The sequence below is a fragment of the Parambassis ranga genome, chromosome 7 (assembly GCF_900634625.1).
Source record: "Parambassis ranga chromosome 7, fParRan2.1, whole genome shotgun sequence".
NCBI classification, from domain to species: Eukaryota; Metazoa; Chordata; class Actinopteri; family Ambassidae; genus Parambassis; species Parambassis ranga.
The window spans coordinates 20883057-20909745 of record NC_041028.1 but is presented as its reverse complement, the minus strand read 5'-3'; the positions used below and the strand labels follow the sequence as shown (position 1 = coordinate 20909745).

At 45.6% G+C, this 26689-nt stretch overlaps 4 protein-coding genes across 9 annotated transcripts; 2 read left to right on the top strand and 2 right to left on the bottom strand.

Annotated features, from left to right (window-relative positions):
- The first annotated feature begins 201 nt into the window (after window positions 1–201).
- taf8 (TAF8 RNA polymerase II, TATA box binding protein (TBP)-associated factor) lies at window positions 202–4075 on the top strand. 3 transcript variants are annotated; one of them, XM_028409467.1, is made up of 9 exons: window positions 202–375; window positions 952–1008; window positions 1096–1255; window positions 1911–2009; window positions 2091–2153; window positions 2261–2385; window positions 2470–2617; window positions 2705–2847; window positions 3649–4075. In XM_028409467.1, exons 1-9 carry the CDS (start codon window positions 328–330, stop codon window positions 3787–3789), a joined length of 984 nt encoding a protein of 327 aa, XP_028265268.1. In that variant the 5' UTR covers window positions 202–327; the 3' UTR covers window positions 3790–4075. The 3 variants fall into 3 exon arrangements, with proteins under 3 accessions (XP_028265268.1, XP_028265269.1, XP_028265267.1); XM_028409466.1 differs by lacking the exon at window positions 202–375 and adding an exon at window positions 401–866; XM_028409468.1 differs by lacking the exon at window positions 952–1008.
- Window positions 4076–4287: 212 nt separating this feature from the next.
- On the bottom strand, window positions 4288–9684 carry atp6ap1b (ATPase H+ transporting accessory protein 1b). Its single transcript, XM_028409465.1, has 10 exons — window positions 9492–9684; window positions 8346–8466; window positions 7981–8055; window positions 7706–7899; window positions 7580–7617; window positions 7421–7506; window positions 7121–7347; window positions 6983–7018; window positions 5268–5493; window positions 4288–5173 (listed from the first exon to the last, which is right to left on the bottom strand). Exons 1-10 carry the CDS (start codon window positions 9611–9613, stop codon window positions 4961–4963), a joined length of 1338 nt encoding a protein of 445 aa, XP_028265266.1. The 5' UTR covers window positions 9614–9684; the 3' UTR covers window positions 4288–4960.
- Window positions 9685–10482: 798 nt separating this feature from the next.
- On the top strand, window positions 10483–15848 carry gdi1 (GDP dissociation inhibitor 1). The gene is made up of 11 exons (XM_028409464.1): window positions 10483–10774; window positions 11712–11819; window positions 11983–12082; window positions 12174–12308; window positions 12389–12587; window positions 12710–12841; window positions 12908–13007; window positions 13088–13259; window positions 13896–14040; window positions 14125–14179; window positions 14770–15848. The coding sequence occupies exons 1-11, from the start codon at window positions 10730–10732 to the stop codon at window positions 14920–14922; spliced, it is 1344 nt and encodes a 447-aa protein (XP_028265265.1). The 5' UTR covers window positions 10483–10729; the 3' UTR covers window positions 14923–15848.
- A 1425-nt stretch (window positions 15849–17273) lies between these two features.
- Window positions 17274–26632, bottom strand: itih6 (inter-alpha-trypsin inhibitor heavy chain family member 6). 4 transcript variants are annotated; one of them, XM_028409456.1, is made up of 17 exons: window positions 26242–26632; window positions 25697–25732; window positions 25058–25212; window positions 23022–23132; window positions 22697–22944; window positions 22393–22562; window positions 22182–22298; window positions 21883–22054; window positions 20232–21800; window positions 20108–20140; window positions 19785–19802; window positions 19637–19684; window positions 19526–19555; window positions 19343–19438; window positions 19138–19251; window positions 18660–19043; window positions 17274–18059 (listed from the first exon to the last, which is right to left on the bottom strand). In XM_028409456.1, exons 1-17 carry the CDS (start codon window positions 26347–26349, stop codon window positions 17797–17799), a joined length of 3672 nt encoding a protein of 1223 aa, XP_028265257.1. In that variant the 5' UTR covers window positions 26350–26632; the 3' UTR covers window positions 17274–17796. The 4 variants fall into 4 exon arrangements, with proteins under 4 accessions (XP_028265257.1, XP_028265258.1, XP_028265259.1 ...); XM_028409457.1 differs by having other exon boundaries at window positions 19343–19387; XM_028409458.1 differs by lacking the exons at window positions 25058–25212; window positions 25697–25732; window positions 26242–26632 and adding an exon at window positions 23588–23645.
- Window positions 26633–26689: the final 57 nt, after the last annotated feature.

Sequence of the window (26689 nt, the reverse complement as noted above, 5' to 3'; positions counted from 1 at the left end):
ACGCCAATCATAATCTGAAATTATTTATTTTACTGTATAATGTATGGGTAGTGTTGTAAACATTGAGCTTCAAGCTACATGTGGTGGAAAAATAGCTGAAAACGGACCACGCTGTAAATGCAGCAGGTGCCGTTCCTACAGTCGACCACTAGAGGGCGAAAGTAAATTCAGTGGGATCATTTTCACTTCCGCCCGGGCGACGGAAACGACATCAAATATTAAGACGGTGTTTACTATAACGGCGGCTAAAACGACCGTCGGGACAAATAGAAGTTGGGATCACTGTAAATCAAATGAACACATCGAGCAGAAGTATAATAACTGTAGATGGCGGATTCTGTGGTGGCGTCGGGAGGTTCTCTGAACGCGTCAGGGGTAAGAGAAGCTACTTATGCTCTCTGTCGTTTAGCCTGCTGCACGATGCTAAGCTAGCAGTGAACGCTGACTGCAGGTGATGCTGTTCATGTGCTGACATGTTTCAGCAGGTATTAGCTAATAAATTACAACAGTTTAGTCCAAAAACAACGTACTACACTTCTCTATGGACTAATAAGCTAACTAGCTGTAGCTACGTATAACCGGTGTATGCTCTGTTACTGTTAAGACGTCATGTCCGGAGAAATGCTAATAAACTTGTTAGCATTCTTAGTTAATTGCTGCTTAAATTTTCAGTGGCAAGATAAGGTCAGCGAACCATTTTAAAATCATCTGTTTGTATTTTTATTCGCCTATAAAGTGACAGAATGTGAGTTTCAAGTAATAACAAACGGTATGCTAACGTCCTTCGTAAGAGTCGATACATGTATGATAGTAATGCCGTGTGTAGTTGTAACGTGCTGCGTTGTTCCACACGTCAGAGCCCTTTGGTAAGAACTTTATCAGCAACACAATAATATTTTGTTTATCAAATGGTCCGAACATCACAAGAGTGTAACGGAGACTCATTTGCAGCTTGTCGGTGAATATTCTTCGTCATCCCACCTGAATTTCCCCCCGGGGATCAATAAAGTATCTATCTATCTGTTTATCGATCTATCTTTCTATCTATCCAAGAACAAAAACAAAAGAATCAGGTTATGTTTGTTGTTTTGTCAGCGTGGAGTTGGTGGCAAAGCAGCTTCCAGCCCGGCAGAGAACTACTACCTGGCCCGACGGCGCACCCTGCAGGTGGTCGTCAGTGCCCTGCTGACAGAGTGTGGCTTTGAAAGTGCAGAGAAGGCGGCGGTGGAAACACTCACCGAGATGATGCAGAGCTGTGAGTGTTGAAAGGCTTCTGTTTTTGTAGATGTAGTAAAATGCTTGTGGAGCTCAGAACATTCTTTGTCAGGTTATCTGACAGATGTTTCTGCTTTATGTCAGTTTGCTGCTGTGAGCTACAGTTAAATCACTTCAGGAATTTGGTGCAATGCATTTGATGATAAAAAGTTAAAGTGCTCCATTACTGTGGAAATACATGTATGCTTTTTCAGTTGGCAGTGTTTACTGCAGGGAAGCTTGCTCTGCAAAAGACCTATATTGTGACTGTGGCTTCCTGCCTTATGTGTAAAAGGAAACACAATGTGTCGCTGAGAGCTGGACTCTGTAGAAATGGAAAGTATAGATAGATATATAGATAGAAAGCCTGTTAAAACTTGGTTAGTTTGCCCCTTAAAGGTAGGGAGGAGACTTTGAAAACTCATTAGAGGCAGCCAGATTTCAAAGTAAGCACACGCCCCTTTCTCTCGGAGCTCAGCCCGAAGCCACGCCTCCCAATCACATGACATCACCTGAAGACGAGCTGCGGTCTGTGCCTTCGGCCATCATGCACGTACCTCTCTGGTGCACAGAGCAGGAAGAGAGTGACAACCAGCCAATACTCCTACAGGGTCCACCCGGAGGATTGGCTGATGTAGTGTTTGTCTTTCTTTTAGATATTACTGAAATCGGTCGGTGTGCGAAAGCATATTGTGAACACACAGCGAGGAGCGTCCCAACCTTATCAGACACGGTGGTCACACTCATTGAAATGGGTAAGATCTTTGTTACGCTAACATATTTACTATACACAGTAAAACGCTAAAAGGAAAAACTATGATTTTATGTTTTTAAAGGTTTTAATGTCGACACCCTGCCTATATATGCCAAAAGATCACAGAGGATGGTCATAACTGCCCGTAAGTAGATGCTCTGTGCTGTTAGTATCAGAAATAATGGCTATAAAATGCTAGTCTAAATTCATAAAGTGATTTTAATTGAATTGTCTGTGCTGTATGACTTTCAGCTCCAGTTACGAACACACCTGTGACTCCCAAAGCACTGTGTGCTGGACAAAAGCGCACACACCCGCCTTACATCCCCTGCCACTTCCCGGAGTTCCCCGACCCTCACACCTACATCAAAACACCGGTGAGGCGCAGAGATCCTTAAATACCTGAAGATGCAGATTGTTTGAGTAGTGCTGCATTGAGGTGTGTGTCTCCGTTCCTGCAGACATTTAGAGAGCCCGTGTCAGACTACCAGGTGTTGAGAGAGAAAGCAGCCAGCCAGAGGAGAGACGTGGAGCGAGCCCTCACACGCTTCATGGCCAAGACCGGAGAAACCCAGAGCCTTTTTAAAGATGACATCACTATCTTCCCATGTCAGTGTCTCTGATTGGTTCACACATTCATCCTCACTTTACTGAAAGCAGTTTTGTTCTGAGCCCTGTGGCTGTTTTTTTTTTCAGTGATCGCGGCCCGGCCGACCACAATCCCATATCTCAGTGCCCTCCTGCCTTCAGAGCTGGAACTGCAGAGTCTAGAGGAGACGGACTCCTCGGAGCAGGATGACCAGACTGACAGCGAGAACACAGCAGGAAACATCATCACAGTAGGTCCTCACACAGCTGCAGTATGAGGTCTGATGTCCCTGTATGAAGAAGCTTTTAAATCTGCAATGTGTGGAGATTAATCCCAGGATAGATGTAATTAACTCTTAAATCATGTTGTGATATTTTTGAAAAGGATTTTCCATCACAGTGTAGCAAAGGTAAACATCAAGTGCTGAAAGCTTGATGTACTGTGTTGTCACAAGCTAGCTTTTCAAAGAGAGGCACAGTGGTTGCACAGGGTTGTCATCAGGGAGGTTGACAGGAGGCTTTTTTGGTCAGTACATGAGAGAGATAGAGACATGGTCCTTGATCCTGAGGGAAGTTCAAGTGATGATCTTAAGTACAGGAACACAGACCTGGCTTGTTGTGGGTAGATTTCAAGATCCTCAGGCACTATATATGTCTATAATGGAGCTTTTGTTGAGAGTAAGAAGAGAGGACGTCACATAATTTAATCTGTGTTGTGGTTGTTTTGTGTCTGCCGGGGGTCATTACTCCACCTTTAGTTTAATTCACTCCATTATTTCTGAAAGTGCTAAAATGCTCAAACCAGATGGAGGTAATAATAATCGTGTGCAGGTCGTCTTAGCAGCAGCAAGCGGCTGGCCTGGCTTTGGTGAAACTGCCTTGCTGTTAATTAACAAGGTCTCATTTGTTACATCCAATACGAGCACTGATGGTTTTAGAGAGTTGTGTTTGTGCAGTGTTTTTGCCATTCTATGAAATCAGCTTGACCTTTTTGGGGAGCGGGGGCTATACTGATCTATTTAATGTATGTATATCTCCGACTGATCCTTCAGGATGAGACAGGAACAGAAAAAGAGGAATCCATGCTTCCTCCCAGTGGTGTTGTTTCGTCTGCCAAGGCCAATGAGGACAACGTCATCGACAACCCGTACCTCCGACCAGTCAAGAAACCCAAAGTAAGGAGGAAGAAATGAGGCAGGACTCCCTGCACCCACAGACTGACCTTTGCCCCAGTGGCTGGTGCTTTCAGTCCAGTCAGTGGCTCCACACAGAGGGGGAGCAGCCCAGTGTTCAGCCTGCTGCAGGAGCCGGGAACACTGGGACCAGCACTGCTGCTGAAGACCTGTTTTTGTTGTCACTTTTTCAGCAAGCACTCACTTTGTTTATGAGGTTTAATTTTGTAAGCAGCATCACTGTGTGTAGCACACAGAAGTCATCCAGTCCTCTTGTGAATAAAGGATGATGTGTCTGTTTTTTTAAGTTTGGCATTGTGTGGTTTTTCCAGATTAAGTAAAGGTAGCTGTTGTTGATGCTCGTGATCAGAAACAATACTGTATAAGGAAGGCCCGATCAGGTTTTTGGCGTGTGTGTGTATTTTATTATAAATGTTAAAATATTCACTCCTACATTTAATCTAAAAGTTTGTATCACAACTTGTACACTGTCTAACAGTTGCAGCCCCACACCACAAATTACAGACATCTTTATTTGCAAAGAAAGACTGTACACAACTGCACATTCATACATTTCACAGAAGAACTGAGGCACCATCCTTAAACTATTAAAACCTGAAGCAAAGAGTAAACCTAAAGAGCAGAGAATTTCTACAAATAAATTATCAAGAAAATACTGCAGCTGTGTACATGTGTGTAATTTAAAAACAAGTCCAAACACAACACGAATGATTCTTCTTTTTTATACACAGGCACTTCTGTTATTACCAGTAGTCTTTAAATTACAGTTATTTTAGGAAAAGGAGTAAGAAGTGAGGTCAGAAACGGTCCAACAGCATTCAGCCATCACATTCATTTTGGCCGAACAAAATAAAAATAAAGGCATTCTCTGGTAAGAGTGCAAATTATTTCAGAGACAGATCAGCTGTACCAGCCCAACAAATGGCATGAAAACATCTTTGAGCACTCAAAAATAGTTCATATTAAAAGAAAGTGCATCCATTTTGGCACTTGTAAAAATGGAGAGATGACATGGAATGTGCCTTGTGTCTGAAAAACAGCCATGAAAAGACTCGGGAAGAAAACAAAAAGCATCAAAAGCTACAAGGCCAAAGGGGGCGCTCTCCTGATCCACAATGAATGAAAAGGCACTGACAGACTGAGGAGGGAGTGTGTGGGGGGGGGGGGTACTTCACTCTGACTGAGGCACTGATATTGAAGGACCTTTGGGGTCATCAAACCGATCCATGGTGTTCAGGTTCATGATCATCTGAAGACCGTACACAAAAATGAGCAGCATGAGCAGCGAGGTCACCAGCCCCATCCAGATCCCTGCGGTGAAGAAGCCTGCGCAGTCGCTGGCGTAGCTGAAGTTTGTCCCGTTGTTCAAACCAAATCCCTGAATCTGTATCGCAGAAGGAAACATGAAGCGACTCTACATTAAAAACAGCACCGCTGCATGAACAAGGACTCACACTAGAGCAGCCCAGCGTCTTTACCTGGAAGTCGATGAAGTTGAGCCTCCACTGAGAGGAGTTCTGCGGGACGAGCAGAGCATCCCGGAAACTGTTGACAGACTGGCAGTGGAAGGAATACTCTGCAGGGGCGTAGATGCCCCGGTTCCCTCTGTAAAATGCAGTGGTGCCGTTTGCCTGCAGCTCCACAAAGTCCAAGGTGAACCAGTTTCTCGCTGACACCGAAAAGAACCGCTGACTCATGGCAAACCTGGAGACAAACAAACGCGCTCAGTTTAATTCAATACAGCATTTAAGACAAAAACAGCTGATAATATGTGAGAGTATGGCTGCAGTGGTGTAGAGGATAAAAAAATATCAAAAATTATACTAAAATTAAAGCTGCAAGCAGCATTGCGGGCCCTCGCGCACCTTGTGATCCGCGGCGCTATCAGTCTTCTCTCCTATGCTCTCGTCTCCTATACTCTCCTGTCCTATGCTCTCCTCCTCTCATTTCCACAGATATACAACAAACACATGTTTACAACCAAACTTTCCTTCTACCAGTAGGTGGCGCTATGACCGTATCATCCTATTAGCATATATATCTGTTCAGACTCGGGTCCATAGCAGTACTGTAAGATTTTGTCCACATTGCATAAAGTATATGGGTAGTACTGCATAAAACACAGCGAGTTCCTTTGTAATGGCGAATGGTCAACTTTGAGGCCACTCCCCCGCCACACGGTAATACTTTTGAAATAGTTTTGGAATGTGTCTATTCCCTATGGTGTCCTGAGTGGACATTCAGCTCAATTAGTATGTGATGCATGAAAAGTTTTGAAGCAGGGTCACAAATAGGCAAAAAATGGCCACAAAAGTCAAAATGGCGGACTTCCTGTTGGGTTTGGAGGGGGGGTCCAAGAGACTTTTTTGTGCATCTTGGGGTGATACATATGTGTGCTAATTCTCATGATCCTGTGTCAAACTGGCCAGCGGGGCTACGCGTTAGGGCAAAACATACAGGGAGTTCCTTTATAATGGCGAATGGTCAACTTTAAGGCCACGCCCCCACCACACTGTGAGACTTTTGTAAGAGTTTTGGAATGCGTCTATTCCCTGTGGTGTCCTGAGTGGACACAGTGATTTTCAGCTCAATCCGATGAAGTATGCGAGGCGTGAAAAGTTTGGCAGCAGGGTCACACCTCGCCAAAAATGGCCACAAACTTTCAAATGGCGGACTTCCTGTTGGGTTTGGAGGGGGGGTCCAAGAGACTTTTTTGTGCGTCTTGAGGTGATACATATGTGTGCCAATTTTCATAATCCTGTGTCAAACCGACCAGAGGGGCTACGCGTTGGGGGCGCTATAGAGCCATTTTTCTATGTGCATTTTCAAAGTCAGCAAATTTCAAAATATTTCGGGCGAATGAATTTTTCTACCAAGTTTGGTGAGTTTTTGGGCATGTTAAGGCCCCCAAAAATGCGATCTCAGGGGGGGGGGGGGGGGGGGGGGAATAATAATCCTAAGGGTTTCAATAGGGCTCTTGCACCATTCGGTGCTCGGGCCCTAAATATAGAATACATTTTATGAGTTGATGAATCCATAAACATGATCCCAGGAGCCAGCCCCTAGAGGCTGCATGAGGAACTGCAATTTCTGCACAGGCCTCACGTCTCAGCCCCAGAGGTTTCCACTCTGGCTGGACACAGTGACCTTCTCTCTGCCTTCAGATTATGGACATAGAAAATGTATTGCTCACCTCAGTGTGAAGCCGGATCCAAAATTAAGCACAAGCCTAAAGACAGAAATAAAGAACGATTAAAAACCACAACAACAAACGATCCAGACTCACAACATGCTGGACGTGTTCTTCATTGAGCAGTGAAAGTCCTCTTACACTGCGTTAGTGCTGTTGCACATGGATCCTGTCAGGGTAGGAGTTTGGGCACCGAGGTCAACCCACTCCGAAGTGGCTGAGAGGCTGACGTTGAGATTCTGAGCCCACATCATTATGCACGGACTCCCTGATACATTATACATGATGGGGGGCTTGACGTCAGGAACAACTGCTTGAAGCAGGGCCCGGCCTGCTGCCTGGCTTGTCATGGATGGTTCTGTAATCACCTTAAAAACAAAATCCAAATGTCCTCAAACACACTGTGAATCAGTGATCATATGAGCAGTGATAAACCCTCACTTGTGATGGCCGGAGCCCAGTGTATATCGCTGTGTATGGGACGTCTGTGGCTTTCATGGTACTCAGAACATTTCCAATGATCTCATCTATTAACAGAAAAAGATTATATGTAGTAAAAAGACAGAACACTGATCATTTTCCAAGTCTCCTCAAACATACCGTTGTCATGTAAGACTTCTCGGCATGACTTGTGTAAGCTGTAAGACAATACACAAAGGAACATCTTGAGTGAGGTTGTCCATGTCTCCATCTACAAATATAGAACTTAGCAGAAAACAAACGCACCCGGTACAGTAGGGAAGATTGATGAGCAGCAGATTGCTGACAGACGTGTTGATGCTCAGATGCGACAGAGTGTCTGCGTCTACAAGCACGGGCGACACGCCGAGCTTCTCCTGCAGCAGAGGCAGGATGGCAGAGGAGCCGGACCACTCCAAGGCAGGGAGTGTCACTGAGGAGGAAGAGGACTGCAGTGCAGCCTGAGCAGGGAGTGGAAGAAGTCATCAGTGGAAAGAAGTATTCTCTATTCTGGACTGATTTATACCATATAAAAAACAAACCTCAAGATGTTTAAAGGCACTATCCTCTTTGTTGCCAAAGACTCCTCCAAAGACTGTGAAGTCATCTTTGCTCAACTAAACACAAACACAAAGTTAATCACATATTTGTGTCCACAGACATCCATCAGTCACAACAATGACCATTCTCCACAGAGTGTGTTACTGAGGAACTGTGAAAGAGAAGTCAGAGCCAGAGCTCACTGTCACACCAGCATGAGAAGCCCGTTAGAGTCACATGGGACTGCAAACACACACTGACTCATTACTACCCCATTTTTACACAACTACATACCCAGAGGGCTGGTTTAGAGGAACACTGAGCACTTCAGTGAATGATCGCTGCTGTATGTTAGAGAGGTGCTGACCTTGTCCTGCAGAAACAGCAACACAGTATGGGAGCCAGAACCAAAGGCAGCATCGAGGTAGGAGGTCAGCTGGTCCTTAGACGTTATGTGACCAGCTGAGGGTGAGGCCAGCGGTGGTAAGCTGAACATAAAAGGACACAAAGGACAGATAAAGGACACGCTGTGGCATCAAGTTGTTCAAATGTTGACGTTTTCAGCCTTAAGGTTGTTGAATTCTGTTGAACATGAGGTTAGCACCATAAATCCATACTGTGTGTTGTTAAAGAGGAGATCTGCTGGAGACATGACACATACACGATGCTACACATTTATCTGAAAACACAGAACACAGAGGAAACAGGTTTTTATTCTCCCAGCACCAAAATTCTTCTGTCACATAATCACAAATGTCCCCATTCATACTTTGTCTGGTCATTTTCAATTTCATTTATTATCAGAAAACTTTTTATCATAACACAACACACACACTGTCCACGCACACTGTCCTCACTCTGACCACCACACACACTGTCCACACACACTGTCCTCACTCTGATCACCACACTGTCCACACACACTGTCCTCAGTCTGACCACACACACTGTCCTCAGTCTGACCACACACACTGTCCTCAGTCTGACCACACACTGTCCTCACAGTGTTACTTCCACCAGTTCCTCCGTGTGAGCGGCCTGTTGTTCCTCCATGGTGCAGGTATGTGTTAAGAAACTTATTTTCACATCCTGAAGAGTTAAACTCTTTAGTTTAATGTCACACGAGCCACTTTACGTCTGTTCCTACCGTGTATACTTTATATTTCAACATATGGCAGCCGCCTGCAGTATGTTTTAAAATGACACAAAGCATACAGCAAACAGGCTAATTCACTACCACAGTAGCTTATTTGAAGTTTATACCAAGGACAGATATACGAGTAAATATTAAAATTAATCAGATTGTACACTGGCAGTGTGTATACTGTGCTTAAATAGGCACGTTATCAATAAAGTATGAATCCCAAAATATCGAAGTGTTTGACCAAGCTAGCTGTAAAGTTAGCAACAAGTGTTAGCATTAGCATGCAAGCCAGCCGGGGCAAGAAGGAACTTATTTGTCTTTTGTTAGAGTGGGTTTCACTAAATAAAACAGGTGCGAATGTAGTATTACCTTTCGCTGGACCATAGAAGAAGTGGCACTTGAGGAGTAGCGCTCCCTGAAGCCAGAAAGGCAACAAAAAGGGCGATAAAAGCCATAACTAGTGACCGTCTGCGGCGCCTCAGCTCTGCCATGTTCCGTTTAGCCCTTTTTCCGCAATGCTCCGATCACGTGATCCACAGCGGCTGACAGTCATGTGAGTCCCCAGAAAAAGACTTCCGGGTTCTTTCATTCAGCCTGCCCTGCCCACAGAAGCCTCCACACAGACTGCATCCTGGCACTTTCATCTTTTAGGGTCGAAGAAAAGTTTACAATACATATTATGTTTATGTTAAGTCCTCATAAGACTTTCCTCCTGTCTGTGAACCCTGTTCTACACGGTTATGCAACATTTTTGATGCTGTAACAATAACAAACACTAAATCTGAATGCATACACATTATATGTGATAAATATATATATGTATATATAAATATAAATAATATATATGTATATATTTTTAACAGTGCTCCTGACTGATGGGGGGGGGGGTTACCTGGCAACTGACCGTGGTGCTGACACACTTCCACCACGTCATCACGTGTTAATAACACTTTTATAATCAACACCAGCCAGAAACAAACAATGGAAACATACATGCATGTGTCAGCTGACTGCTCGGTGAACAGGCCTGAGAGCGTTCAGTCAGTGAAAGCAACTCCCATCCACACAGCTGTGGTGGCGGAGGGATACCGCTGCCTGCATCAGCGCTGCGCCTACAACTGGGAAGGAAGGACAGAAAAGAAACACACACACACACACACACACACACACACTTATTCAAAATGGCAAAACAAGTGTAGAACTCCAACACAGAGTGAACTCAGTGCGCAGTGCTCGCGGTTTAAACTTCAGAGCTTCCTTTATTGCACGCACAGCCTTCAGTCTATTGTGCACCAAGATGGGAGCAGAGGAGGAGGAGGAGGAGGAGGAGGCGCACTATTTCCCGGCGCGCAATGACATTGTTGTAGAGTGCTCCATGATCAGGGCCATCTTTGGTCGTCCTCGCCGGTGACAGTGTGGACAGTGTGTTCCATTGGTCATTAATGCCTGATGATTCATAAATAATATTTTCCTTTGAAGAGCCGTTTGAAAACGCCTCGGGCAGAGAAAGCAGACCCCGGCTTGTGGACTCTGGTGTTCTTTTCCTTCCACTACCCTTCATTTCTCAAGGCAAAAAGAGGGCGAGACTGGAGAGGCGGTGATACAACATGGATGAGGAATATGATGTGATCGTTCTGGGCACCGGACTCACAGTAAGTGCTCGAGCTTTAGGTTTAGTTTAGATGAACAGCAGATGGATTGTGCGAGCTTCCAAAAAAAAAGCTGCTTGTACCCGGAGCGCAGGCCCGCTATCCTCCCCCTTAGCCCGGCAGCGAGCGCCTCCTGCATCCCGGTGTGATAATAGAAATTATAAGAGCTCCATACGCTGTAATACATGTGTGGAAACGACACCGGCCCGGTGCATCACAAGAGGCGGACAGAGCTCCATGTGTTATTTATCCTTCAGAGCTCGCAGGCTTGTGTTACACCCAGCAGCATCTTTTAGGCGTAACCCCACCAGTGCGTGTCATGGTCCTCTTTGCATAGACAGGCCTCCATCCTGAGGTGGCGCAGGCCTGAGCACGGGTTTATTACAAATGACTGAGCCATTCACTACACTGTTACTGTCATTTATCGCAGCCGATGCGGCAGAAACACTTTAATCCCGCTCCGTGCTGGTCGGTGCGCGTGAAACACGACGGGTCGGGCGTTTTATTCAGATGTTTCAGTTGTTTTGTGTTTTTTTGTCCACACGTTGCCACACCTATTGCTTTTTGTGACGTGGCATAACTCCACCCTATAATTATTTTAATAATTAATATTGTTGTTATTATTATAGCAGATGTATGAGAGAAACGATCCAGCCTACGCATGCGCAGACAGTCCCTTGCTCTGCCCTGCAGCTTTCTGTCAGAACCTCCCAGCTCGCATCTTTGTCTAAAGCTGTTCAAATCTAATGCAACATGTTTATTTTCTAATGTCAATAAAAGGGGTGGACAAAATAATAGAAACACACACACTAATAATCCAAGATGTCGCCCTCCTGATGGAGCACATTTCTCCTATAATCTGAGGATCTTAATCCTTGTTTGATGTGTGTTTATTATTGACTCCAGGTTATGTTATTGATATATTTTTTTTTAAATACAGGAATGCATTCTGTCTGGGATCATGTCTGTGAATGGAAAAAAGGTTCTGCACATGGACAGGAACCCCTACTATGGTGGGGAGAGCTCTTCTATCACACCCTTGGAGGAGGTACGGGGGCTCCTGTGGATCCATAAAAACAATCAATACTCTTTTTACGACCCTGTGTACATCTGCTTTTACTTCCAGTGCCATCTGCTCTGCTGTCTTTATTGTGTGATGCCTCCGAGCCTCGTAGATTTGATGTTTCTTTTTTCCTGTCCTGTGACCGCAGCTGTACAAGCGCTTCAGTCTCCCAGATAGCCCACCTGAGTCCATGGGCAGAGGAAGGGACTGGAACGTTGACCTCATCCCCAAGTTCCTCATGGCTAACGGTCAGTATCAGGATGCTTCCTGGAGATTGGTAACATTATCAGAGGAAGAATTCATCCCTGTACTAACAGGTGTTTGTCTGTGTGTCTGCAGGTCAGCTTGTGAAGATGCTGCTATACACAGAAGTGACACGGTACCTGGACTTCAAAGTTGTGGAGGGAAGTTTTGTCTACAAAGGGGGGAAGATCTACAAGGTGCCGTCCACTGAGACCGAGGCACTAGCTTCAAGTAAGCCACCAGAGTATTTGTATACTTGCGGGCACGGCTGTGAGGCGTTCACACTCATCATGCTGCTGTGTTGTTTTCAGATCTGATGGGAATGTTTGAGAAGCGAAGGTTCCGCAAGTTTTTAGTCTTTGTGGCTAATTTCGATGAGAATGACCCCAAGACCTTTGAGGGCGTGGACCCCAAAACCACAACAATGAGGGATGTTTACAAGAAGTTTGACCTCGGTCAGGATGTCATAGACTTCACTGGCCACGCCCTGGCCCTCTACAGGACAGACGAGTAAGTCAGAACATCATCATCATCATCATCATCATCCTCATCATCTCCGATCAGCGTCACAGCTTCCACCGTTTTAAATGTACACACTGAGATCGGCTCTGATGTGCTTCCTTCACTTTCAGCTATCTTGATGTTCCCTGTTTGGAGACGATCAATCGCATCAAGCTCTACAGTGAATCGCTGGCACGGTACGGGAAGAGCCCCTACCTCTACCCCCTGTACGGCCTGGGAGAACTGCCGCAAGGATTCGCCAGGTAGTTTAAATCAGATTTGGTAATACAGAAAAAAAACCCTCCCTGATCTAACTCATGTCTTCTCAGGTTGAGTGCAATCTATGGAGGAACCTACATGCTGAACAAACCAGTGGATGAGATTGTGATGGAAGGCGGTCATGTGATCGGAGTGAAGTCTGAGGGCGAGGTACGGCCGCGGCCCTTTTTTAACGGCGTCCTAATAATAGAAGTCTATTTTTTCTCGTAACGTGCTGCTCCTGCTCGCAGATCGCTCGCTGTAAGCAGCTCATCTGCGACCCCAGTTACATCCCAGACCGCGTGCGTAAGGCGGGTCAGGTGATCCGTGTGATCTGCATCCTCAGCCACCCCATCAAAAACACCAATGACGCCAACTCCTGCCAGATCATCATCCCTCAGAATCAGGTCAACCGCAACTCAGGTCAGTGGCATCAGCAGTTTGTGCTGCAACACACAGGACACACACGGTTCTTTAAAGCAGCTGGAACCAGGGTTCCTCTGATATCAAAGAGGGGACTGGGTTCCAGCATCCTGCATCGGCTCTGCAGAGTGCTGCTAAAAGACAGTGAGAGGGAGGGGCGAAGAAATTAAACACAGTCATCAACATTTTTCAGCTTTACATAATATAATAATAAACTCCCAGAAACCATTACAACTTTATGGTGACTGTTGCATATGCTGCAGTGATCATGGTGTAAAAACACTTCAGATTGAATTTATAAGGACTACAACGATGGATCAGTCCACTTCCTCTCAGCCCTACAAAGCCTTGTCACTGTTTTCATTCACTGCTCCGCCCTCCCAGCAGCAGAGTGCAGCTCTGTTAAGTAGAAAGTCTCCCTGCATCCTACCTGCTCTGCAGCGCATGTTTATGAAAACAACAACAGAGATAACTACAGCTGAATATGACTCCAAATAAAAGCAGCTCCAGTGAACAAACAGGCGACTGTTGGTTCAACCAAAGAGGTTAACTGTCAGTGTTTACAGTTTGTTTCTGCTGCCCCCAAGTGGTGAAAGAAAAGCAAGCTTAAGGTTATCTGTGATGTCAATTCTCCAGACATCTACGTGTGCATGATCTCCTACGCTCACAATGTGGCAGCCCAGGGGAAGTACATCGCCATCGTCAGCACCACAGTGGAAACCAGCGAGCCGGAGGCTGAGATCGAGCCGGCCCTGGAGCTGCTGGAGCCCATCGACCAGAAGTCAGTCTCACAGTTCATTATTCCTGCCGGCAGTTAAAACGTTATGACGTATGCTGTTAAATAAAACATGTTTTTTTTTGACAGGTTTGTGGCTATTAGTGACCTTTATGAGCCCACAGATGACGGCACTGACAGCCAGGTAAGACAACAAGCGGAGATAAATGGAAAGAGCGTCACTCACGTCCAGGGTGGCATCCAAACATGGAGAGGTGGAGCGTGAACTGACGGGCACGCACTAAACTTTAATCAACATAAAACAAGTCATATATTTGTCAATCGTAAGCGTGGGCAGTAAAGTATTTATCTAGTTTGTTTGTACCAGGCTGTGAATGGGACACTTTTAGCTGTGAAGGAACATCTTAACACAGAGAGCTAAGGAGGAGCAGTTTTTGGCACTTGGGCCTGGGCTTCGTTTCTCCGGCCTGTAGGTTGGTCTCCATAGACGTCTGCTGGCTCAGATCATGATCCCTGCTTACCTCAGCTTTAACTCTGAAGATAGGAGGAGCCAACATGGCGATAGCGGAGTCACTGAGCATCTGAATGGATGAAAAAATACAAGTTAAAAATGAACGCTGTGTCAACATTTGACATGACTTGCAGCCTCAAGTGGCCATTCAAGGAACTACAGTTCACATATTTAGGATCAATAAAACACATTTCATTATTGATCCTCTGACTGTTCCTTCAGCCCCCCAGCTGTAGACTTACCTGGTTTTTCATCTCTTCCAGGTCTTCGCCTCGCGGTCCTACGACGCCACCACTCACTTCGAGACCACCTGCAACGACATCAAGGACATCTACAAACGTATGACCGGGAGCGACTTTGACTTTGAGAACATGAAACGCAAACAGAACGACGTGTTCGGGGAGGACGAGCAGTGAGCGGTCAGAGGGGCTTCTGAGAGAGGGCGGGGCCTGGAAAGGAGGCGTGAGAGAAGGGGGGGTGAAGGAGGCAAAGAGGCGGCAGAGCCGGGGCTACCTGAACAGTGCTTTAAAGAGGAAGAAGAAGAAAGATGTAGATGGGTGGGTGTGTGTCAGGGCTCTGCCAGTCTCCAGCCGCTCGCCTCCTTTTCCTGATCGTCTCTCTCTCTCTCTCTCTCACACACACATAAATGCTCACACACACACGCTTTTCAGACACTCCCGGTCTCTCCGTCACTGAAAAGCAGGGTTGATACGGTCTTTCATTCCATTGTAGAATTTACAGTATATTCATGTCTTACTATTATCATTAGAGCTGAATTTATGACTTGTTGTGGGCGATTTTTGAAGTGTTTCATTCTTTCTGTATCGTCTCTCTGCTCTCATCAGAGGCTGGGTGGATGGAAGGTTTGACAGTGCCAGCTTTTGTCATCTGTAACCACGGCTTTAGTGTAGAATCCTCTGGACGGTTCACCTCCAGTTGGCGTGCATGCATCTTTTTCCACACAGTAGTATTGTACATAGACACTGCGGTATGAAGGCTGGGCCGTTCCACCACGCAGCACCCCGTCAACCCTGCTTTCCCCTTTCTCTATCTTGGTCTTTAACCTGTGTTACTTCAATAGACGCCGCTCCTTTTTGGCTAAATCTGTTGGTCGGGCAAAATCATCATAATATAAAAAAAATGTAAAAAAAGGAAAAAAAGAAAAGAAAAAAAAGTGATGAGAAGTTCCATGTACCCGGGCTGTCCTGTCGACTGATAGTGCTCACTTTGCAAAATGCTGTTGTGTTCCCTGTGCTAGCAGGCAAGCTAACCATTGGCTATTAACCGTCTTCCCCTTCTGTCCCCTTCCTTCCTTCCACCACCCCCCCCCCCCCAAAAAAAACCAACAGTTCCTTTGTTTACCTTTGTTGTGTGATGTTTGAATAGTTTACTTTCTAACAAGTTAAATTATTGAAGAGTTTTATTTCTATATATTTGGTGCACATTTCACTAGCTGAAGTTATGACGTTTACAGAGGAGGAGGAGGAAAATACAATAAAAAAGAAAGAAAAAAGGGAAGCTAAGAAGAGAGGCACAGAGAGGGTTTGTGCAGGGTTGAAGGACAGATGGAGAGGGTGTGGGAGTCACAGGGAAATAAAAGAATGTAGGGAAGGTCGTGGATCGGACTTTGTTTTGGAAAGTTTCACTTTTGAGTGAAGAGAGCGAAGACTGAAAATTCGGCTCATGGTGAAAGCACCAGATTGTGTCTCGGTTGCTTCAAGCCCTCGTGTTCGTCATTTCCCCTTGCGACTATAAAAAGTCGTAGGTGTGAAACAGAAGGAAAGGCTCCCATCGTATTTGTAGCATAGCTGAAGTGCCGCCCCACGACAACGAAGCGAGAAGCTTTTATTTGGCTGCAGCCTTAATTTGGGGTCTAATTCAGATTAAGATTTGTTTGTCTCACCGGTCAGACTTGTGCCAAAACTGTTATTGGCAAAGCTTGCTGACAAAAGTTGAGTCTGTCTGTGGCTGTGAAAAGACGCTACAACCATCAGTTCAATTTCCACTCCCTCCACCCAACTCTGAACAAAGTGAGGGCGTTTGGGGTGTTGACATGTCTTATGCTCTATTTATTTGAATTTCGCTGACGTATCGTGGAAAAAAAGGATTTTTTACGTCAAATGCTGAATATGCTATGCTATTTAGTTCATGTTCTGATGATATGAAATGGAATTTTGAAAAGTGATGCACACCGAAGTCTTTTGGTTTTTGTTTATTTGCTGTCATGTGTTACGTTGACCTTCAGTGATCATTCCAGTGTGGCATCATGATTTAAAAGTGATTATTACTGTTATTATTCTTCTTATTGTTAGCAGGAAACAGGTTTTTTGGTGGAAGGAAAGCAAAAAGTTGAAATCTTTACAAGCTGTGTATTCACACTGTCCATCATCATTGTGTGTGGTCTTCATCCTGGAAACATGATAGAAAACTGGAATAAAAACTGTTCACTCCGAGATTTATTCGAAGCCCTTTCTCGCCCCACCGCCCCTTCCTGAACATCAGATACTGTCCTCTCTCTCTCTGTTTTTCTTATTTATTGAAAACAAACGCCTCATGTGTGGTTGTACCGTTTTAATTTCCATCCAGTATGGCCTTTGAAAACCACTATTGACAATATCCCTTGAAATTGACAAAAGAAATAGTTCAGGCTGACTAGTAGAAAACTTACTGTCCTTGTTTGATCACTAGTATGTGAACAATGCCTAATGTCTTGTGTAACAAATAAAATGAATTAAACTATGAATGAAATGATAGAAAAATAAAAAGCACATGGCAAACCTGGAAAGACCCGGATTTGGATTTGTGTTTTCCTTTTTTTTTTATCTATACATAATATTTTATATACATTTGTCCTAAAAATGAAACTGGCTCTGATTAATAATCCATAAAGGAATAATCCGATAGATAACTGGTGAACAGACATGTTGGAGGAACTGCAGCAGCACAAATGGACGTTGTGCGGTTGCCATGCGACTGGCAGAACATCACGTCTCTGTCACAGATACAGAACACAGAGCTTGAATCCAGTTCAAATCCAGTGATGGAGAAGGCACAAAGGCACCGTTCAGTCCTTCGCTATATTTCATTCCTTTATATGTAACTTTGTTGCTTGCTGTTCTGTCACACCCTCGCCTCCCCCTTTTTGCAGCCACACCTGTTCTCCTCACAGATTCACTCAGCGACCGCAGCAACGCGTCATTGTAGCCCGGCGAGGTCCCGCTTTAGGTTTTTCACCCTTTGTCTGATAACCGCGTCAGAGAGGCGTCGGTGCGGTGCCGACTCGGCTAGAATTACACGTGATTCACCACGTAGCTCTCGTATGAATGACCCAGTAGTCTCGTTACCTCTGCCTTGGGCACCACCCAGCATTTGCCCGGGTGGCGTTTTCTCACAGAGTCCTTCAGCGTCTTATCCTGTAAGGTGACCAGCATGTGCTCTGACCCCCACCTCAGGAGCCCGCGGGCTGCAACATCCTCCCTGGCAGATGGTTGAGGGCCTCCGTCCTGATCCTCTTTCTGCACCTTCACACTCATGTCAGCATGCTGAAACTGACCTGCAGGCAGACAAAGGAGATTTACTGCTACTTTATACTTTGATGACAGATTTGGCATAAAAACTAGGTATTCAGATAAAGTGGACCGAATTCTCTGTGTTCCCAATGTGAGCACAGATCAACCACCAGTCAGGTGTGAAGGTTTTCATGCATACGCCCCGCTCCCAGTTTATAAGGACAATGGTGCTCCTGTCTTTTTGTTGGCAGTCATATTGGTCCGTCTGCTTCATTTTCTCCAGGTTATCTATGGAACAGGCCTTTTCAGGAAAATGGGGCGTGGCCAGCAGCAGGTCATTAGCATTTAAAGCTACAGCGACTGAATTATTATGTGGGGAAACTTAAAGGGACTTCAAAATGATTTTAAAATTATAAACAAAGACAGAAACTGTAAAAACAGGAAGAATCATGAGACTTCAACTTGAACTTGCCATCTGTTGGACATTATAACCCAATATAAGCACCAAAAAACATAAACCATTTACGCAAACAGGATTCTGTAAAAACACAAAATCTGCAGACTTTATACAGTTGATGTGCAGGGTAGAGTGAAAAACTGGTTCATAGAGGCTGAAAAATGTAAATAACTACATATCCACACACCCAGCAGTCCTTGGGTTGAGTCCGAGAGTCCCCGTCCATCTCTGATGTAGAAGCCCAGGTGAGCCATCTGCAGGTAATTGGGGTGTTTGTAGTGGTGGAACAGAACTAGGAAGTGCACGCCCTTGGCCAGCTCGATATAGCAGCTCCGATGGTTGTCTACGGTCACCGTCACACCCTGCCTCGTCACAGATCCTTGCTGGTTGATGGGCAGAGTTTCCCGTCCCTCGCCCTCCATCACCACGGCGTCCAATGACAGCGTGATCATGATGTCGCCAGAGCCGCCCGTTGCTGCGGAGATGGTGAGCTGGTCAAAGTAGGTTCGGGCGCGGTCTTCAGCACCGTGCTTGGAGGGAGCTCCCACTAGTCGCCCGTCCACAATGATCCCTTAAAAAGGAAAGATGCATATACACATTCAGGAAAAGAAACCTTCAAAATAATATGATTTAATATTAAATTAGGTGATTATTGGCCTGCATGCCTCTCTCTGGGTCCTCCAGCAGTCTGAGGATGTCATTGGCTCTGCCGTCTACTGTGAAACACAAGTTCTGATGCACCTTTGGCAGCTGGACCACAAAATGAGGATCTCCATCGACTACAACACACAAGACTAATAAGAATCAATAGCTTCTCAATAACTCTGAGAGTAAAATTACAGGCAAATAAATGAAACATGGACTCTTGACCTGAGGAGGAGAAGATCCGGACACTTGTCAGCCTGGATTGAGGTTCTAAAAGCAAAAGACATTCAACTGAAGGACAGTCCTCCTCACTCGCAAGCACTGCAACCAATGACATGACTGCACATGTACTGCCAGCAGCATCTCTGCAATAGATTCTATTAATGTTTAAGGCATCTCAATTCTCACCAAATGAGCTGGGGTCTGCCGTGTCGTCCCCTGAAAAACAAATCCGACATGTTCTGTGTCATTTTCAGGTTTAAAAGGCAGAGACAGTGAAGAGCTGCAGAAAAAACTTACAGGCATCGTAGCTGAGATCGTAGTCGTAGTCATAGGTTGCATCATAGTCTAAAACAAACATGGAGGAAATTGGTGAGGAGGTTCAGGACACACACACTTCTGCTGTTTGTGGGAAAAACAATGGTGGTGAATTAGCAGGGATACTCACCTTTGACGAGGTCGATATCTATTTAACAGAAAAGAAAAACACGATTAAAGCTTTATATTCGGCTCTACAAAGTGTTCAGACTGAGCTTTCAGCTTAATAACTTTACAGTAAAGTGTAAAGGAATCAGTATGTATGTGACTTCTCTGGATTGCCACAGGAAATATGCAATAAAAACATATCAATACATCAGCTAAACATCGATATTTCACTGTTATCCAGTAACAGTAATAGACTATTTCCTATTTATAGTAAAACTATTTTAACATGTGTTCAAAAGCTGAGGCAGAATGATGGAGTAGTGAATAGAGCAACTTTAGTTTTACCTTTTCTCTGGATCTGAATGGAGGTTGAGACGTCTAACAGAGACAAAACAAATATTTAAATAAATCTGCACCATTAACATTTAGCTTGTAACTCAGCGTCATGACATGAGCGAGCACAGCCTACCCAGAAGCCCCGCTGCCTCCCAGAGTCGTGGCCCATCTGTTACACCGGGCATGGGAGCGAAGGTGGCCGACACCAGCGTGGCAATGCTCAGGTTGGTGTCAGTGTCTGTGTCGTTGTCCTGCACAGCTGGAGCTGGGGCCGGGGTGGGCGAGGCGAGCGATGGCGGTAGGCCCGGCAGAGCGTTGGTGGTAATTTCAGGCTGGTGAACATCTGGAGCAGATGTGATGCCGTTCTCTGTCTCCGTGGAGGGACGAGTCAGTTTAACGGAAGGTAGAGCGGCCCTCGCTGTACTGGGCTGCTGGGTCAGGGGTGCAGGGTCGGTTCTGACAGAACTGAGCGGCAGTGAGGTACTGGTGGTGAATGCGGGCATTGTGGTGGTTGTTGAGGGAGTGGTTGTTTTCATGGAGACTTTTCCAGGTGCAGGGGGTGGTGCTGTTTTTAGAGCATTAAGCAGGGAAGTGGATATCTTTCCAGCTGGAGGGGAGGCGGTTTTAGAATCGTTTTGGGAAGGAGTGGGCTTTCTACCAGAGAACGGAGCTGGGGCTGTTTTTACAGAGGTGGGACTGGAGGTGGTGGTTGTTTTCTTGGATGGAGAAACTGCTGTTTTTGCTACGGAAACTGGCAGCGAAGGTTTTTTTGGAGGTGGCTGGGGTGGATCTGGTTTCATTTTGGGTCTTAGGTTCGATGTTGAGCCGGCCTTCTTTGCAGTCCCAGCAGCTGGTGTTTTGGTGGTGGCTGTAGTCGTCGTTGCTGTGGTTATAGTTGCAGGTTTTGCAGTTGCTGGAGCTGCTTCATCTGCATCTGGCTTAACTACAACCAAAGAAGTGACTGGTGTTACAAAGTTGTATTTGAGGGAGAGGTTGGTGGCCTTTTCTGCCAGTAGTCTCTGAGTTGCAGGGTCAGTGGAGTTCAGTTTGGCCAGCAGCAGCTCTTTGATGGTGAAATATGCCCAGAGACGATGCACAAAGCTGGAGATCCCTTCTAAATCTCCTGAACAGTTAAGTGAATCTGCACTTTCATTTTCCTTTGTAGGTGAAATAAGCATGTCGTTCTCCAGCTTCATGTGCTGCTTCGAGTCAGTGGCTGAGATTGACACCTTTAAATCTTTGACCCCTGGTTTGACCCTCCCGGCCACGATCAACTCAGACCCTTGAAAGTAGTTTGGGAACAAGGAGCGGGTGATGTCAAACGCCTGATCATCCAAGTAAGACAGCTGGATGTCAGAGAGCAAAGGGCTGGCTACTTCGTCATAGAAGCCCTTCAGCTGTAAGGCTGCATCCGCATCCTCGTACACCATCCTTGCAACACCGCGGTTATCCAGAGCCAAGCGTTTAAGAAGAAGGAAGTCTGCGTCATCTCCAAAGGCAAGGCCAAACAGAGAGGCCGAGCCCAAGGCCTTCTTGGCATTGGTGAGGATGATGTCACCGGATGTTACTCCAATGGTTGCCTCTCCATCGGTGAGAAAAATCACCAGAGGCACACGATAGGAGGAGAGGCGTCTGGAAGATCCTGAGGTTTGTGGGTTGACGAGTTGGGCAGCTGAGAGAAGAGCTGCATTAATGTTGGTCCCTGATACAAAACAATAGGACAAGACTCAATCAGTATTAAAGGCACACAGGAAACAAAGAACAAACAGACATGACATCCTCACATCCTTCTGCAATAATCCTCTTCACAAATTCTCTGGCGTCTCGCACATTCTGCCGTGTTGCTCGCACCGTTCGACCTTTCTTCCAGGTCTGAACCTTGTCTGAGAAGGTGATGATGTTGAAGTGGTCTCCCTCTCTGAGATCTCCAAGGATGGTGCTCATGGCCTGCTTGGTCTACTGACAGAAACAACTGGATTTACTGACAGAACAGTGAGGGTTAGGCACCAACTTTTCAGCATACCAACAATTACTAAGGTACATTGAGCAGATATTTATTTGTTATGCTCTTTGTCCACTTTACCTGCTTTATCTTGGTGCCAATCATTGAGCCGCTGACATCAATGACAAATATAACATCCTTGGGAACTACTGGAAGCCCTCTGGGTGCAAAGTAATGCACAAAGTAGCCATCATACACCTGACAGAGGGCGAGAAAGGAGACAGCTGTCACTAAAACCACATTTATTCAACAGAATTCAAGTAAATGAGAAAAGAAAAATGATGCTACTGACCTGAATGTCACCAATGAGGTCAGTCAGGTCCACATCGTACTGAATGATGAAGTCTGCATTGAGACCCTTGGAGGAGATGCTGTTCTGCTGCTGTAGACTGGGACTGTAGTGAACTCGAGCACAGCCAGCACTCCGCTCGACACGGGTGGAGGGAGGGGCGGCTCCATCACCTGTGGGAAAGAAGTACACAGTTAAATCATGTCATAGAGAGAAAAACAGTAGAAGAGGAGGAGAATGAAACACTGCCCATCCTCCACATTAGACAGATGCTTTATTGATCCCTGAGGGGAAATTCAGATTGTACCTTGAGCGGAGTTGGAGAGCAGTCGGCTGGTCTTGAGAGGAAGCACCTTAATAAAACTGATGCCCGTCCTCTCCGTAATGCTGACGTCCAGCGTGAGGTTCTGCACGAGCTGTCCGGGCCTCAGGCCCACGCTGAGTTCATAGCGGCCGAGTCGACGCGGTAACAGCTCCTCATAGGACAGCAGGAAGGACATCAGAGTTCCGGACGGCACGCTCACTGCCACACGAAACTTTTCAATTTCCCTCTCTCTGCAACACCACAAAGAAATCCAACTGAACATGCAACAAATATTCTGAGGACACAGTCAATGTTTCCTGGGACTGACTTGGTAGCGACAAGTCCGGCTGTTTTCCCTTGCTTCTTAGCAGCGTCGTAAATTTTCCTGGCAGTCGCTCTTTCCTTCACCTGGGCCACATACACCTTGCCATTGGAGGTGCTGATGAAGAGTTGAGAAGAAGAAGAAACAGCTCTCTGTGTGACTCACAGTAGCCAGATTATGTTACAGCCTGGCCTGCATTGAGTTGTCTTTATTTTGCACCTTCTACATTTTCAGAGCAAAGCTGCTTCACAAACAGGCCTGTTTACAAAGGGAGTTCATACCGTGTGAAGTGGAAGTGCAGGTCATAAACAGGGTGAATGGAAAAGTGTAATTTCCCTCTAAAAACAGGATTAATGAAGAGAGATCATGCAGGCCGATGATGCCCCAGAGGTACGCCGCTGGGAGCAAAATCCCAACCAAAACCAGAAAAAGGGGGTCCAATCCACACAGTGCACTTCCTAGTCTCTAGTGACCACCACAGTCACGTGACAAGGTGCTAAATTAAGGTCAAGTCCTTTGAACAAATATATCCAAAGAGCAAAAACATCAAGGGCTAACGAAAATAAACCCACAGGCCTGAAGCAGGTCTTGTTTGAGACATAGAGCAGAACGGCATGAGAGCTCCGAGTGGAAAATGGAGGCGCTTGTATTTATACGTGTGGCTGGCTGAGGGGGTTACAGGAATGGCTGTACACCAGTGACCCACACACAGAACACAGAGTTCTCAGTTTCAGACACAGACATGCCAAAGAACTAACGCAATACTTATGCCACAGCGTTTTTCCTCCTGGGTATTTTGGCAGTATCACAGTGAGCGTGAAAGAAAGGGAGAGAAGTGAAGGATTATGGCTGCAAAAAGCTGCCCAAACTCACACATACTTACAAAGTCCACCTATGCAGCCACACATACATACAGCACATGTAGGCGTGTGTGTACATGCAGCGTATCTAAACTGGCAGGGTGCCTTAGTAAACTGTGTGGGGGAGAAAAAAGGGGGGACTGCACAAACTCCTGTCATTTTCTCTATTAACTTTCTGACTTCCATTTACAAAGCCTGGTATTCATCTGCCCTCAGGTTCTCCCTCCTCCTGACCTGCTTCCGCTCCCAAATCCAGCTCCAGGCTCGCAATGTTGACTTATTTGTTTTGTTTATATTTAGCATTTTTAGAGGAGAGTGGTTTCCAAGCCTCATAGTAATCAGATTATGCATCTCCTCCAGACCGGAATTGGAGTTCCTTACATAATTCCTCTGAAGTTTTATTTCTGGAGTCCGCCCATCAACGCAGGCTTTACTTTCCTCATTTCAACATATGGGAAAGAAAAATTGTTTCTACAGGTTAGGAATAATATTTAAATGACAGGTTTCAACTTGATACGTGTGGATTATAAACCCATCCTTACAGTGCATGTTACAATATGAGTACATTAAAGACAGCACTCACTCTGATGGGGATGAGCAATGAATTTTTTAAGTAATGAATCACCAAGTGTTTGCATATCTAGCGCCCTCCTGTGGCCATATGGAGATAAAGACCATGTATTGTCCAGGATTGAAGAGTTCAGTGTGGCAGCCATGAAAGCTGCAGAGAAGCATGTTCAGATGGGACGGATTCCCCTCAGCATCGTCTCAGACCACGAGGCTATGCTACACCTATCCAAGATAGGTGTATGCCTAAACCTAAACTGCCACCCTCCTGGGTGAAGGTTAGGAGGAACACATTGGGGCATTCATGTTCCAAAAAGTTTCCGCGTGGATTTCAAACAGATGTTTTCAGACATTCAGGGCAGTATCTCAGTGGTTTCTTTATATGCAAACCTCCTTAGCAAGTTAGCAACTCAGCTAATACTGGCTATTAATTCAGCTAAGTAGGTATCTTGCTTGGTAGCAGGTTGACCAGTCTGGTTAGCTAAACTAGTTTTACATTTCAGAATCACTAATGCAGAGTGAAAAAAGAAACTTCTTTAAAGAGTCCATTGGTTTAAAGAACTGGATTCTGATCACCATGATTGATTGTTGACAAAGGTAGAAGATTGGACTTACATGGTGAAGTTGGAGATGAAGGCAGTAGAGGGCAGGTCCACCTCAAAGGCCGCCTCCTTGATGATAGGGAGCTGGTTCCACACTGAGCTCTGGACCGTGGTGACGGCATAGCGGGACGCCACAGAACACTTCACATGGTAGTCTGTCACCTTCAGCTGTGGTGCCAGAACACAAACAATGCACTTTGAAGACTGGAGAATTTCACTGGTAACACGACAGGCCACCACATAGCACAGCTTGTCCTGCACAGACCTGACGAGTCACAGAAACAACACAAAGCAGTTCCCCGTGTGCTGCCTCTGCCCTCCTCTTGTTTACTTGAGGGAACGCTGGCGCCTGCAGAGACCAATCTGGTCAGTGCTGGCCACAGTACTGCAGGACGAGGCGACAGGCAGGAGGAGGAGAGCCACATCAGGCCTCTCCTGACTCACTGGTATTTAGGAAAGCTGTGGTTTGGTGCCATACAGACAGAATTACTGTATGTTTCCAGGGGATTGCTTCACAGTTAACACTGAAGCAAACTGAGGAAGAAACCACAGTGCAGCTACTGAAAAGAGACACTGCTGCCTGTTCACAGGTATTTGTGGGACAAAGGTACCCCAATCCTACACCAACAACCAAACGGACACACAAACTCACCACCGGCTTTGTTGGTTTGCTTTGACGTCTGCTTCTCTGCAAAAAAAGAACAAACATCTTCATTTGTCAAATTAAACACAGATTCAGTATTTAAAAAGTCTCATTTTTTAAATAATCTCCACCTTCTGCTTATTGGAGAGTGGGGTCAAAGATTTTGTGTCAAAATAGTCTGAATCAAAGCCATTCATGAATGGAGGGGAAGTGGAACTGGAAATAAATGCTTTCACTGTACACAGGGCTGCATGGTTCACACACACACACACACACACACACAGACAGTTGTGTCAATACATTACCAAATATCCTGCACATTGATGGGAGTTTAGCATAAACAAATACCTTTTAAAGAGTGGAAACTCAGAGAAGTGATATTTAATAAATATATATATACATATTAAGCTGCATTGGTTGTATTTAACAGTATCTGATAAGCAGAGTGCAAACGTATTCTCTTCTATCAAACACAGTTCTATATGATCAGGCTATCTTCCAGCCTGAAGGGGCGTGTGTCAAACAGCAGCAGAAGAATTAAAAACCATCCTCACCTGGAGATGGACACTGGTGCCGAGGCGCGCCTCATAGTCCACTGATAAACCCTCTTGCGCACAAAAAAGAACCAAAACTAGAATGCCTGGCGTTCCTAAAAACATCATGTCCACTAAATTCAGAATTTGGATTGGGGGAAAAATATGAAAAAGTCCACGTGTTGACTGAAAACAATGCACCTCGACGCAACTCACATTTTACGCAAGCTGCGTGTGATAGGAGTGATAAAAAGTGACAGAAGTCCTCATCCGTCAGGTGTGGAAGCAAAGTGCAGTCAGAAAGTTGCGTGAGTCCCGCTGCGTGGAAGGAAGCAGCTCCCGTGCAGTTTGTGTTCACGCATACTGGAAACTTCGCGGAATGCTGCCACCGAGGTGCACGAGAAATGAGGGCTTATTAACCCCTGCTCGGCTATTTGAGGGCAGGGTGGATGGGTGGGGGGTACCCCCT

What these genes read in the sequence shown, in the direction of transcription:
- taf8 (XM_028409466.1), top strand. Translation starts at nt 801, where the DNA reads ATGTATGATAGTAATGCCGTGTGTAGTTGTAACGTGCTGCGTTGTTCC. An exon ending in TCCCCCCGGGGATCAATAAA is followed by an intron (nt 1,009 to 1,095) that starts GTATCTATCTAT and finishes TTGTTTTGTCAG; the next exon opens with CGTGGAGTTGGTGGCAAAGC. An exon ending in GAGGATGGTCATAACTGCCC is followed by an intron (nt 2,154 to 2,260) that starts GTAAGTAGATGC and finishes TATGACTTTCAG; the next exon opens with CTCCAGTTACGAACACACCT.
- atp6ap1b (XM_028409465.1), bottom strand. Translation starts at nt 9,613, where the DNA reads ATGGCAGAGCTGAGGCGCCGCAGACGGTCACTAGTTATGGCTTTTATC. An exon ending in AATCTTCCCTACTGTACCGG is followed by an intron (nt 7,618 to 7,705) that starts GTGCGTTTGTTT and finishes ATTGTCTTACAG; the next exon opens with CTTACACAAGTCATGCCGAG. An exon ending in GGATCCGGCTTCACACTGAG is followed by an intron (nt 5,494 to 6,982) that starts GTGAGCAATACA and finishes GTTTGTCTCCAG; the next exon opens with GTTTGCCATGAGTCAGCGGT.
- gdi1 (XM_028409464.1), top strand. Translation starts at nt 10,730, where the DNA reads ATGGATGAGGAATATGATGTGATCGTTCTGGGCACCGGACTCACA. An exon ending in CTATCACACCCTTGGAGGAG is followed by an intron (nt 11,820 to 11,982) that starts GTACGGGGGCTC and finishes CTGTGACCGCAG; the next exon opens with CTGTACAAGCGCTTCAGTCT. An exon ending in GCCCTCTACAGGACAGACGA is followed by an intron (nt 12,588 to 12,709) that starts GTAAGTCAGAAC and finishes CTTCACTTTCAG; the next exon opens with CTATCTTGATGTTCCCTGTT.
- itih6 (XM_028409456.1), bottom strand. Translation starts at nt 26,349, where the DNA reads ATGATGTTTTTAGGAACGCCAGGCATTCTAGTTTTGGTTCTTTTTTGT. An exon ending in GCAAACCAACAAAGCCGGTG is followed by an intron (nt 25,213 to 25,696) that starts GTGAGTTTGTGT and finishes CTGGCACCACAG; the next exon opens with CTGAAGGTGACAGACTACCA. An exon ending in GGAGGCAGCGGGGCTTCTGG is followed by an intron (nt 20,141 to 20,231) that starts GTAGGCTGTGCT and finishes TGTCTCTGTTAG; the next exon opens with ACGTCTCAACCTCCATTCAG.